This window comes from Podarcis liolepis, assembly GCF_965112155.1.
Source record: "Podarcis liolepis genome assembly, chromosome: Z".
NCBI classification, from domain to species: Eukaryota; Metazoa; Chordata; class Lepidosauria; order Squamata; family Lacertidae; genus Podarcis; species Podarcis liolepis.
In genome coordinates, this window is record NC_139570.1 from 28,361,634 (window position 1) to 28,375,884 (window position 14,251).

General features: G+C 44.3%; 1 protein-coding gene across 7 annotated transcripts in view; it reads left to right on the forward strand.

Annotated features, from left to right (window-relative positions):
* LOC310698261 (ubiquitin carboxyl-terminal hydrolase 12-like) overlaps positions 1-14,251 on the forward strand; it is a 51,363-nt gene that overhangs the window by 23,145 nt on the left and 13,967 nt on the right. For 5 of the 7 annotated variants that reach the window (XM_083485293.1, XM_083485295.1, XM_083485292.1 and 2 more), the window contains exons 3-5: positions 4,294-4,507; positions 6,094-6,308; positions 11,062-11,138. In XM_083485293.1, the coding sequence (XP_083341419.1) occupies positions 4,294-4,507; positions 6,094-6,308; positions 11,062-11,138 (506 nt within the window). The other 2 variants (XM_083485297.1, XM_083485296.1) reach the window with 2 other exon arrangements.

A 14,251-nucleotide genomic window follows, 5' to 3' on the forward strand; every position in this document is an offset into this window, starting at 1 on the left:
TGGCCTGTGGTCCTTCATTCATGTTGGAGCATGCAGGCCTTCAGTAGCCGTAGGGTAGGAACTGCCACAACATTTCTCTAAGGCAGCTGATGGTTCTGTGATGAGCTGTTGGTCTTAGACCTTTTCTTTTGCAGGGATGGTGGCAAACATTATTTCTCCACCACAGTTGTGACCTTGGAGTGTTGTCCTGTGGGGTTTTTCCAGTTGGGGCCTCCTTCAGCTTGGCCCAGCAGATGATGTGAAGGACCCATCATGCTGTGACATGTTTGGCAGTGTCTTTGGGGGAGGGATGAAAGCGCCATATGCAGAGTTCTTACAACTAGCAAGCTGACTTCTATTGATGTAGAAAGGGATCTAATTCTTCAGTGGCTTGAGGGTCAAGCACTCCAGGATGCATCCTTCCTTGCTAGATTCTGTATCTCATCAGCCCCTATCCTCCTTTTTTCCATGAAATGAGACAGCCTTCAAATGTGACAGATGCAAAACAGCTGCTTCTAGCTATCTCCGGCACATTGCCAATATATCCTTGTAAACAGGAAATGTGAACTGGATGTCTCATTTTGCCCCCAAAGGCATCTTTCCCTGTCAAACACCAGCAACTTTGAATTGTTTCCCACCCACCTATCCCCACTATAAGCTGGCCCAGAGGGAAAACCTCAGCCTGCTTGATTATTTGGAGCAATCATATCAGCTTCATGTTTTGGGGCGAGAGGTGGGTATTCTCAGCGGTACGACTGTGTGTCAGAAACCACAATCTTTGCCCTCCCCACAAGCCAGCTAGCTGCTTACTAGTCTTAACCCACGGCAAGAGCATTGCGTCTGCTCCCTCTTGAGCGGCATCTAGCAGGACATTGGTTTTTTCCCCTTCTCTGCCAAACCACATCACAAAGCTTTACAAGGGGGGGGGGGTCTTCACCCAGGCCTCTACAAGTTACGCTAGAATTCCTCGTTTTAAATCTTATAAGTGTATCAGGATGAGGTTGAGGAAGGCTGACCAAAACGGGAAACACAACTTGTTTAACAGTGCTAGCAATTTTAAATGTTTCACCAATGACTTTGTTTCCACAGTATGTGCTATTTATTTCTGAGTTCTCCTCCTCCTCCTCTGAGAGTGTGCATATGAGACTGAATTATACGGGGAATTCTAGCATAAGTCCATTTATCCAGCAGTTGCTTCTACACTGGCTAGCAGGGCTCTCCTTTTTCCCTGCCCCTTCAGCGGATTTGACTAGTTGACCTTGGGTTCCCATCCAGTTCTGTGATTCTGTTATTCTACCTCCTTCAGCTGGTGGGAGAGAAGAGATTGTGACCTGTGGCTTTCTGCCCACAAACCAGGTGCTTTGCCACAATCTGTGCAATCAGGGTAGCCTTTCTGATTTTAGCAAAAATGTTTATTCCCCACTTGCTCAGCTGTTATGGAACTATTTTCAAGATCACAGGATATCTAATTTTAGACCTGAGCCAAAAGTTCTCTTGAGAATTCTTGGTTTGAAATTGTGGAGGGAGTTGAAGCTACACACACAGCTGCACCCTTTACCTTTTCTATTGTTGCTGGTTTCATTATGGGAGCTACTACCCACACTTAACCCCCCCCCCCATTTCCCCCCCTTGGAATCATGTTGCATTGTTCCAAGGGGCATTCAGGGAGGGGAATAATAGGTAGCAAGAACATTTGCTGCCAAAACAAAGCTGCCTTTCCCATCCCCCTCCCGTTTTTCGAAATATATTTTTATTGAATTTTAATAATGAATCGGTTTCGGGGGTGGAAATAAAGAAAAACTGTTTTTTAAAAGTAAGTTGTCACAATTTCCAGGGAAAAAAATATAGGATACAGTTATGTGATTTACTAAGTGAGTACCAAGAGGAGGAGGACACATACTCTGTCATTGCTAAGGGATCCATGGCCTAAATAAAAAAAAATAACATTTTTTTATTTCTAAAAATGAAGATTGATTGAATGAATAAACTTTATTACAGTCACAGGCCAGTATAAGAGAAACATATGAATAAAATAGTTGATGAATAAGAATTGTTAATTAAAACAGATACAAACTAAAAGATACGCAGTTAAAACAACTATAAGGGTGGAGCTTAGGGGAATATCGATCTTGCAATATGGGCCTTCAGTTTAGGACTGGTTTCTAGCACAAACCATCCTTGGGCGAATATCCATCATGGCAGCGCAAAATCTAGCAACTGAGTGTGTAAGATCTGGGTTTTCATCCTGGAGTAGTAGGGAGATGTTGAGTTGTTCAGTGCATCCTGGGAATTTGTTCAGGATAAATCTGGCTCGTATGTCTACATAGTACTGGCAATGGAAAAGGGCATGTTCTGCTGTTTCCTGCTGCCCGGAGCCCCATGGGCATTTCCTCTCCTCATATGGTGTCTTCCTATAACGGCCTTCCTGAATGGCTGAGGGGAGGGCCTGACAACAGGCCAGAGTGAAAGCCCTGCACTGTTTTGAGATTTCAAGGTTGGTTATATACAGTGGACGCGCATGTTGCGATTCTGCGCATGCGCAACCGCTGAAACTCGGAAGTAACCCGTTCTGGTACTTCCGGGTTTTGGCGGTCTGCAGCCCGAAAAAACGCAACCTGAAGCAGCTGTAACCCGAGGTATGACTGTATGGCATTTGGGAGGTGAGGTATCTTCTGGTTTCACTAATTAGAAATTTTTGGGACCTGGCTAGGTCAGCTTGGCATTCTGTGTCTTCCACACGCTGTTTAATGTTTCTTTTAGGTTGTTCGTGCCCCATGTCGAGTAAAATCTCTGTGTTGAAGCCTAGAGTAGTTATTTTTCACAGCTCGTTTCCATGTTGATTGGAAATCATCCTTAATAGTCAGGGGAGCAAGGCCACTCAGGAAGAAAGATAGTCTCACCCAGTAATTAAGAGTGGTGAGCCACACTCTGGCCTCGATTCTTATGGATCCAGTTTCAAGACGTATGATAGCATTGAATACATGTTTAGGAACTTGTAGAACACCATATAACAGCTGTGCAATCAATTTAGCCTCAAACAATTTGAGGGCTACAGGTATATTGTGTCCACCTGAGGTATCTGAGGATAGCATTTGTGCTTCTGTGGGCATTCCCTGCAACATAGTCACCTTGGGCTTTTCTGCTTCCCGATGAATGTGGGGCTATACCCAGGTATTTGAAGCAGGTGACCTGCTCATCTTGTGACCATTGATGCACCATGCACGTGGTTTGAGCCTCTTGGCAAAAACCACAATTTTGGTTTTCTGGTAAATGAGCTCCAATTGACCCTCCTTGCAATATGCTGCCAGTGTCTCGAGAGGCTTGTTGCGTCATCTGCGTAAAGCAGCACTGGAATATGCTTTCCTGTGAGTTTTGGAGGGTGGAAATTCATATTGTGGAGGTGGGGAATCATATCATTTATATAAAAATTGAAAAAAGATGGGGCCAATATGCATCCTTGCTTGACTCCCTTCTTGGTCTCTATTGCGTTGGATAGATGTCCCTGGAGGGAACATGGCACTTTTAGCAAGGTCCCTTCATGTACTGTGCGTATTAAATATAGCAAGCGTCTGTCAAGTGTGGAAGTATCCAGTTTTCCCCATAGCTTTATTCTGGAGATGGAGTTGAAGGCTGCTCAGAAGTCGATGAAGGCCACATAGAGAGAGACAGTATTACTAGATGAGTACTTCTCTATTAGGTGTTGGAGAACTAAGCCTTATAATATATATAATTATAATAATGGTTATAATACCATATTGGTCCAAATATAAATCATACCCGCAAATAAGCCGCACCTTTAAAATTTGCGGGTGTGGCCCACCTCCTGGCACTACCGCCCTGAATGGGGGGTGTCCGGTCTTGGCGCCCTGCTCCCCACACCGGTGCCAGTGCTTGATTCCATGCACGCTGCATGCCTGACTTCCAGCACTACCAACTCCTGGTACTACCTCCCCAAGTCGGCGCCAGCGCCGGCTGCCCCACCCCCATTCAGGGCAGTAGTGCCAGAAGCTGGGAGCGCAGCAATCGGTTCTGAATATAAGCCGCACTTTAACTTTTCACAGTCAGAATTTGGGGGGCAAATGCGGCTTATTTTCGGGGCAGATAATTTAAAGCTAGCCTCCATCCCATTTCATGAAATCACATGCATTGTGCAGTCAGCCTCCATCATACTCTGCTTATTTCCCTCATGCCCTTTCACTGCAGCTAGTTCAGGAACTTTTTGCCCCCCCCGCGCCATTTTAGTAGACCTTGAATAAAAATTCTTCTTTTTTTGCTCTCTTTCTCTCCCCCCACCCCCGGCTTTCTTTCATTTAGTTTGGCAATACCTGCTATTGCAACTCTGTTCTGCAGGCACTTTACTTTTGTCGTCCATTTCGGGAAAAGGTTTTGGCTTACAAGGTCGAGCCGCACAAAAAGGAAACCCTTTTGACATGCCTCTCAGAGCTTTTCAACGACATCGCCACACAAAAGATGAAGGTGGGGGTCATCCCTCCCAAGAAATTTATTTCCCAGCTGCGGAAAGACAACGGTAACTAGACTTCTTAAATCTCCATGTCCACTTCAGTGTTATGCATCCTTGGGGGCCTTTCAGGTGTTACTTTAGTGGCTTGGGAGCTGCTTCCTAGAGGAACATGGAGATGGGGGGGGTGCAGAGAGGGTGATGTATTGGTTTGAGTGTTGAACTGGAATCTGGGAGACAAGAGTTCAAATCCTTATTTGACCATGAAGCCCATCTTGGGCCAGTCACTGCCTCTCAGCCAAACCTTAGGGTTCTTGTGGCAATTAAACAAGGAGGAGAGAGCCACAAACAAACAAGTTGTTGTTGTTGTTAAGTACCCGCCCTTCACCCTATTGTCCCAGAGCAGGTTACAATATTAAAGCACAACTGTAAGAACAGTTTAAAACAATTTACAATAACAAAAATAAATCTATAAGAAAGAATGGGACATGTATGGGACAGAAAAGGCCAAAAACAGCAGAGTGATGTAAGAAGGTTTGTTGGGGTCCTAATCTCACTGCAGGAGAGAAGAAGCCACTCGCCAATTCATTCCAGTTTGCTTTGTTATTCACTCCTCCCAATGCACACCCACAATAAAACATAAGTTAGAACTGTTTATAACTATTTATAATTCAGATCCTGCTGAGATCAATGGGACAAGATGGCCATGGCTTAGTCCTCCGTTGAAATAAATGGGACTTGAGTGCAGCTGCTTTAGCCTGGATCCTGCCCATTACCTGGATATTTGAGATGGGAACTTAGCTGCTGATTTGGCACTTGTTGACAAGTGCTGAAATTTATGATCCTGAAGGGATGGCATGAATGTACACATCCAGTGTTGAAAGAGTGGTTAATGGAAGTCTGGAAAATTAAAATGATGCCAAAATTAACTAAATTAAGAGACAACAGCCAACAGATAGCAACTTCTAATACTTTGTTCCCTTTTACTAATTTTGTGAACAATAGCGTACAGCCTGGATATTGAATGCTGAAACAGGGGAGTGTGTTTTCAAGAGGCATTTAAAAGTAACTACTGTGTCCACCACCTTCTGCCCTTGGGAGGGTGTCCAGAAGGTTGGTGCCCGTACTAAGAAGACCCACTCCCTAGGTGTCACAGGGCAGCATCCCAGGGGCTTCAGTACAGCCATCAAGGCTTTGTCTGAAGATCTTATCCATTGGCCTGGAATGTCTGAGGGGAAGTGGTATGCTAGGTATCCTGCTTCTAAGTTCTTTAAGACTTTATATGCCTTAGTGCTGTGAATCTCCATAGTGGATCCGCACTTTCTCTGCTAGATCTAATATATGCATATAAAAATACATGCAGCAATCAATCCAGCTTAGTTTAAAAGCGCTCTGTGCCTCAGCCAGTCAGCTGTGTCTTACCTAAGCCTTGTGTCCATTGTCGGTCTCTAAATAACTCTCCAGACTTAATGAGGCAGAGTGGAGCACCAATAACAAGTGGCATGATTAAGAGGAACAGTATTACGCAGTGCATTTCACCCCCTTCTGCCCCACCTTACTTCATCTTAGAAGTAACTGAAACTGTACGCTGCAAGTGACCTAACAGCATTTTAATCGCCCTTCCTTTTGTTTGTCTTGCATATCTTCATTGCCAGAACTCTTCAACAACACCATGCAACAGGACGCACATGAATTACTGAACTACCTGCTGAACAGGATTGCTGACTTACTACGAGATGAGAAGAAGCAGGAAAAGCAAAATGGCAAGCTGCGGAATAGAAGCAAAGGGGAGAAGGTGGACCACACTTGGGTCCATGAAATCTTCCAGGGGACACTAACCAATGAAACCAGATGTCTTACCTGTGAATCTGTATGTTGTTGTTCTTTAAATCCCCCAAAGCTCTTCCTTATCCAACAACAAGCCATTAGAGTATGTTGGTCCATTGATTTCAGTGGGCCTACTCAGAGTATGACTTCTTTTCTTTTTGTTCATTTCTGTCCTGCCTTTCCTTCAGTGAGCTCAAGGTGGTATACGTGGTTCCCCTTCCCAGTTTTATCCTCACAATAACCCTTGTAGGTTAGGCTGAGAGACTATAACTGGACTAAAGTCACCCAGTGACCACTCTCCCTTGGTGATGTGTGATTCAGACTTATGCTACCACCTCCTGTGCATGCCTGTTTTTCACTTCTTGATTCCTCACGATCACAGAGGAGGGGTTTTTATTGTGTGTTGTTTGCAATAATTTACTCTGTTATGGGATACCAGACAGAAGGGGCACAAGGTCCCACCATGATGTAGGAAAGCAGTTTTGCAAGAAGTGTGATGTGTCAGGATTGGATCAGAGGTGAAGAACCTCATCGTGTGTGTGTGGGGGGGGGGGGCAAATCTGGCCCTCCAGGCTTCTCCATCTGGTCCTTAGAACTCTTCCTAGGCCACATCCATTACCAGACTTGCTTCTCACCATCCTTGAGTGTTTTTGCTTTGCTAGAATGTGTCCTAGCATGCTTGCCTGATGAATGCTAGAAATTCACATTTATTTATTTGCCTTCTTCACCTCTGGCACCACCCACCAGTGTCGTGTGGCCCCCAGAAGGTTGCCCAAATAGAATGTGGCCCTCAGGCTGAAAAACATTCTCCATCCCTGTGGTAAATGCTGGGTAGTCTAGTATGGTGATAACTTTGGTCTTACCTGTTTTATTACATTTTAAGTGTGCTCTTCATTCATTCTGGATCCCATAATGGGATACAAATAATATTTAAACAAAACAATTGCTACATCTAACCAATAAAACACAGTTTAAATAAAATAAGGAACACAGCAGCCGCCAAAAAAGTTAAAAGTGTCAAGCAAACTTTCTTTGCAATGGCCATTAACTACACAGAGACCTTGAACAATCAGATACAGTGGTACCTCGCAAGACGAATGCCTCGCAAGACGAAAAATGCGCAAGACGAAAGAGTTTTCCGTTTTTTGAGTCGTTCCGCAAGACGAATTTCCCTATGGGCTTGCTTCACAAGACGAAACGTCTTGCGAGTTCTTGCGAGTTTGTTTCCTTTTTCTTAAAGCCGTTAATAGCCGCTAAGCCACTAATAGCTGCTAAGCCGCTAATAGCCGTGCTTCACAAGACGAAAAAACCGCAAGACGAAGAGACTCGCGGAACGGATTAATTTTGTCTTGCGAGGCACCACTGTAACTCCAAAAGCTTGGGAGGATCAGTGATTTTTTAAAAAGCAGGTTCCAGAAGCCCAGTAACACCAAGACCATCAAGCTAGGTGATTGGTGACACGTCTTAGGTATTCCAGCAAAGGCCTTGTATATTTAGCTTCATGGCTAGTATGCTAACGAAATGAAAAAATGAGTCAAATAAGAAGGTATGAATATGTTGACTACTTTGGGGGGGGGAATCTAAGGTAATCCACACCATACATTTAAAGCACATTTCATGCGTATGACTCCCCGCGAAGAAGCTTGGAAAATGCTATTTGTTAATGGTGCTTTGTATTTCAGATCTGTTAAGAGTAAACCACAGCTCCCAGGATCCTGGGAACTGAAAGCCATGTGCTTTAATGTGTGGTGTGGGTGTCACCTGTCTAAGATAACCAGGGGAGATTTAAAGTGAGTTCCCCATAGACTGAAGGAGTAGAGCAGCCTTCACCACAGCCTGATACCTTGTTGATGTTTTGGATTGCAGCTCCTATCAGCTGCAGCCGATACCCTGATGGGAATTGTAGTTCAAAATATCTGGAGGGCACCAGGCAGGGCACCAGGCGGGCAAAGGCTGGAGTAGACAAATGGCTGTAAGCCATGGCAGCTATATGGAACAGCCAGTGTTATCAGTTTTGCTGGTTTTCGCCATCGTACTTTAGACTTTCTTGATACATCTGCCTTATCACTCTTGGAAGCAGGTTTGAAGTGAAAATCTACTTCACTTGATCCAGCAGGGCTCTTCTTAAGATGCATTTCAGTCTGAAGAAGATTGAAATAGGAACCAGTTAAGTCAGCCAGCCATTAATTTGCATCGTTTCCTGGAACAAATCCAGTCCATCAGCATGTCCTGCATCCAAGGAACTACATGGCTTGCTTTGGATGTGTTTCTCAAAGAGTCCCTTCTGCTATATGGTGAATTGCCTTTGAAAACAAGAGAAGAGCTTCCAAAGCAGTGTGTGTGTGCGCGCGCATGCGCACATGTGTGGGACTCCTAAAATAGCTCTCTAGATCCTGACCTATTTCGGAAAAGTAAAGTCCTAAGCAGAGGGGGGAATCTCGAGTGGGCTTTTAAACTTAATGTGCTTTAAAAATAGCATTGGTTTTGATACCTGCTCCATTCTAAAGGGATCTTCTCAGCCGACATGGCGCAGGTTGTGAAAATTTGGTTCTGCGGCAATTGCCTGTCGCCAATGCAAGGCTTTCCAAAGGCCAAACTAAATATAACCCCACTCACACAATTAACAGTTGTGTGAATGGTTTGTTTTTTAAAATATAAATAGCAATCACAGGTGAGCTGAATTCAGAGCCAATCAAGGGAGTAGTGGGGAGGGGTTTAAACCTGACCATGCCCAGCTGCAGTCCCTGCCTGGGTCGGATGGGGGAAGTTGCACATGCCTTTGCACTGGAAAGAAGGCTTCCATTTGCACCAATGGAATTGCTGATTGGACAAATAGTGTTCTGCTTAGATTGTCATTTTATATGGTGAGGTGTTCTGAGTGGATGAAACTACATGTAGCCTGCAACTGCCCCTTATTTTGAGAAGAGGCTGAGCAGCTATCTGGAAGATTCGGGACACATAAAAGGAAGTATTCCTATGCAGTGCATAGTTAAACTATGGAACTCACTCACACAAGAGGCGGTGATCGTCATCAGCCTGGATGGGTTTAAAAGAGGAATAGACAGTTTCATGGAGGAAAGGCCTATTGATGGCTATTAGCCATGATGGCTGTGCTCTACCTTCACAGTTAGAGGTAGCAATGCTTCTGAATACCAGCTGCTGAAAGCCACAGGAAGGGACTGTGCTCTTGTTCTCAGATCCTGCTTGCTGGTTTCTCACAAGAATCCTGTCTGGCCACTGTGAGAATAGGATGCTGGACTAGATGGGATCCTGGCCTGATCTAGCAAGCTCCTCTTATGCTCTTATCTTCAGCAGTCTTCAACCTTTTCAGACCTGAAACCTTTAACTCCAACCAGCAATGTGAAGCTTAGACTGGAACCCATTTGCAGCTTCCCATTGTGGCTACACAGATTCCTCTAGGAAGCCCACATCAGGCCGTGAGAGCAATAGCCCGCCTCCTGGTTTGTTTGTTTGTTTGAGCACCAGATTTAAAATACAATAGCTTCTGAACATGGAGGTTTTATTACAGCAGGGAGGGGAACTAGTCAGGGATGAAGGGAGTTGAAGTCCAGCAATTGATCCAACATGTTCTCCAGTATATGAAGAGAGGCAATAAGAGGCAGCATGGGGCTCAACATTGATTCTTTAGCATCTTTTAATTATTCCTTGTCTTTATTTCTCACTGCAGACATACCAGTTTGACAGTCATTCCTTCTCTGCAGGAAAACCCTAGGAATTGTAGTGTGGTGGCAGGGGAGCAAACTACAATCCCTGGGGTTTGCAGGGGGCAGGGAGAGTTATGTTACGTAATTTTGTTGTCTGTTTCTTCCTTGCCTTCCTTTCTTCCCTGGCTTTCTGTTTATCTCTTTAAAAAAATAAGGATGAAAAAATTAATAAAATAAACAAATGTTAGTGGAACTGGTATGCCCCTACTGAGGTCAGGTCATGACTAATTTGGGGGTTGCAACCCATTAATAGAAAGCCAGTGGTCCATAGCTGCCTTCCTCAGTCTAATACCCTCCAGATGTTTGAGATTACAACTTCCGTCAGCCCCTGTCAGTATCTGGAGGCTGTCAGGTTGGGGAAAGCTGATTTATAGCATATGAATTTGTATTATAAGCTGTGGTATTGATTTATGAGTGCGAGAGGATGCTGGGTGTCAAATGATGCTTGACTGCATGAGATCAAAGAGCCGTGTCCATAATTCTCTGCAGTATTGCCAAGGATTCTTGGGCACTCCTGTTTGGTGCTCCCCTTCCTACCACTTTTCATTGCTTCTGTGGCCACCCCTTCTCATACTTCCTTTTGAGTACAGGCAATCCTCATTCTGTGCGGGGGTTCTGTGTGCATTGGCGGAGTTTGCATAAGCCTGCTTGCCCCCACTCTGTCCCTTTGCATGATGTTTTTGTGGTGTTTGGGGGCTACCTCCAGGTTTGGCAGTGTGCGCGATTGCACATTATTCTGACATGCCTAAACCGGAAGTTGCCTGTATTAAAGATGTCTTCTTTCTTAAACTTGGAACATGACTACTAACCATGGTGGCTGTGCTGTGCCTCCACAGTCAGAAGCAGTGATGCTTTTGAATAGCAGTTGCCGGAAACTGCAAGAGGGGAGTGTGCTTTTGTGCTCGCATCCTGTTTGTAGATTTCCCACAGACACTTGGTTTGCCATTGTGAGAATAGGATGCTGGACTAGATGGACCAGTGGTCTGATCCAGTAGACTTTTCTTACGTTTTAGCATTTCTAAACTTGCTTATTTTTATTCCACTTACCCTGCCTCTTTTTTTCTTTTCAAGGTTAGCAGCAAAGATGAGGACTTTCTGGACCTTTCAATTGATGTGGAACAAAATACATCAATAACACACTGTTTGAGGTATATATTTTTTTAAAAAAACCCCAAACACCTCAAGAGCTTCCCAGATAAGCACTTGTGTAATGCTGTCAATATATGACACTTTACAGGAGCCTTTTGCTAACCTCCAGATCATAGAATCCTAGAATTGAAGAGTTAGAAGAGACACCAAGGGTCTAAGCCAATCCCTTGCAGTGCAGGATTTACAACTTAAAAATCCCTGGCAGGCGACAATCCAACCTCTGTTTAGAAACAGCCAGTGATGTTTTGGCGATGGTTGTGCTAGCTGGAGTTGATGGGAGTCATAGTCCAAAATGTTTGGAGGTCGCCATGAATACTGTTTTACTGAGTGATATCATTAAAAAGTTGTATCCTTCCCCAAGGAACATATCCTCTAAATTTTGACAGATGGGTGGGGTGGGGAGAAAAGCCAGAGTCCCCATAGCAAGCATGTTGGTGACTTGTGCAAGTCAATTATTATTATTATTTTATCAATTTAATTTCCATACTGCCCGATATCTGAAGGTCTCAGGGTGGTTCACATAAAATATCAAATACATAAAATCAAAACAAAACCAACAACCCAATCAAAAACAAAAACCCCAAAGAGCCAGCATTTTAAAAAAGGGTATAGGATGTAGATCAAGTCAGACAAAGGCCTGGTTGAAAAGGAACATTTTTGCCTGGCTCCTAAAGGTGTATAGTGAAGGCACCAGGTGAACTTCCCTGGGGAGAGCATTCCACAGACGGGGAGCCACTGCAGAGAAGGCCCATTCTCGTGTTGCCACCCTCCTGACCTCTCGCGGAGGAGGCACATGAAGAAGGACCTCAGAGGATGATCTCAGGGTCCGGGTAGGTTCATATGGGAAGAGGCAGTCCTTGAGAAAGTTTGGTAGTTCACCATACCTCAGCCAGTGTGATGTATCAGCAGAGCATACAGAGCCCCAGCAGAGTCTTCAGAGATGTCCTGCTCCCAGCAGAACAGCTTCCAGAGTCCCCAGATACAAAGCAAGGTGAAACAGTACTATCTTCTATACAGTGGTGCCTCGCAAGACGAAATTACCGTATTTTTCGCTCTATAACACGCACCCGACCATAACACGCACGTAGTTTTTAGAGGAGGAAAATCCGTAGGCATGCCACCCGTAGGCATTCCCTCCATAACACGCACAGACATTTCCCCTTACTTTTTAGGAGGGAAAAAAGTGAGTGTTATGGTGCAAAAAATACGGTAATTTGTTCCGCGAGTTTTGTCGTCTTGCGATTTTTTTCGTCTTGCGAAGCACGGTGTCGGGAAAGTTTTGGAAAAGCTTCAAAAATCACCAAAGTCTTTAAAAACCTCAAAAAAGGCTACCACACCGCGTTCTATGAGTTGCTCCTCGAAGTCAAGTCGCAACTGTATTAACAGTGTTAAGAAAAAGGAAACAAACTTGCAAGACATTTCCGTCTTGCGAAGCAAGCCCATAGGGAAAATCGTCTTGCGAAGCAGCTCAGAAAACAAAAAACCCTTTCGTCTAGTGAGTTTTTTGTCTTGCGAGGCATTCGTCTTGCAAGGTACCACTGTATAAAGTTCTTCTGGGCTTTGAAGTAAAGATAACACGTGTACAGATAAATCTGCTAGCACTACCACCATGTAAAAACCACAGCCTCTTTTCTTGACTCTCACAGATTCAGAGTTGGATCCTGACAGCATCAGGACAGAACGTGGACCTCAGGACATACACAAGACATACTGAAAGCTAGAGATTATTATACCCATCTCTACACGTACCAATGGGAGGGTGAATGACTCGGCACCCTTATCTCAGAGCATCCAGACGTAGGGGATGTGCTTCCTCCAGACATGAGCCCAAGCACTGTCATTTAACCCATTGTTCACATCACACCAATGAAGGGATGAAAACGAGCAAGTTCACTTATGCTAGAAATGGGAAGCGTTGGGAACATAGGAAGTCACCTGGGGCTCCTTTGGAAGGAAGGGCAGGATATCAGTTCAGTCAATCAGGTAATCATCTGCCTTCTACTGAGTTGAGTAACAGGGCTGGACATGAATGTGACAGCACTCTTTGGTTTCCAGCAGCTGATATTACTGCCTCCGACTGGAGGCAGAGTGTAGGCATTGTGACTTGTAGCCACTGATAGCATTATCCTCATCCAACCCATTATTGCCTGTGCAGACTAGTAGTGGTTTTCCACAGGTCTTATTTCTCAGCTCTCATTGGAGTTGCTGGGATTTGAGTTACAAGTTCCCTATCCCTGTGGTGCAGAAATGTGAGGAATGGAGCCTTAGGAACATGTGACAGAATAAATCATGTGACAGAGGAAGCTTCAGCCTCATCCTGCTGGCTGTCCAGTTTGTGGGCCGGATGGGATGTGAGTTTTCTCCCGCGAACCAGAGTTTGCTATAGTATAAATAAAAAACAGATTTATTTGTCTCATAAAATTTATACACTGCTTGATTGTAAAACAAAACAATGTGGTTTACAAAACAAAACAAAAAAATATGAAAAGGAATTGACAACAATAATTTAAAACTTTCAAAAAATTAAAATTATCAATAAATTGAAAACAAAACTTGCACCACCTTTCTAAATATCTAGGTAGGCATGTCTAAATAAAAGTGTTTCTAGCAGGTGCCAAAAAGAGTACGGTGCAGGCGCCTGCCTGATATCAGTAGGCAGGGAGTTCCAAAATGGAGGTGCTGCCACATTAAAAGATTTTAATGTATTTTTAATCTTTGTTGGAAGCCGCACAGAGTGGTTGGGGAAACCCAGCCTGATGGTGGGGTATAAATATATTATTATTATTATTATTATTATTATTATTATTATTATTATTTACTTACAAATGCGGAGCAGGTATTAATGTGGCACCTGAAACAGTGCCAGTTCCACCAATTGAAATGGTTGAGTGGGCATAAATGGGGTAAGGCACTCTCATAGGTAAACTGCTCCCCAATATGAGGTATGAGCAAACAGGAGTTCTTGGTTGGTGGTGCAACGCCTGAATGTGCTAACTCAGTGGTTGCCAATTGGTGGTCCATGTAACCCACCCAGGAGGCCTGTGACACATACCTGTCAATTGTCCGGAACATCCTGTTTTGGGGGGCTGTGCTCTTGTGTAGGTCACATGAC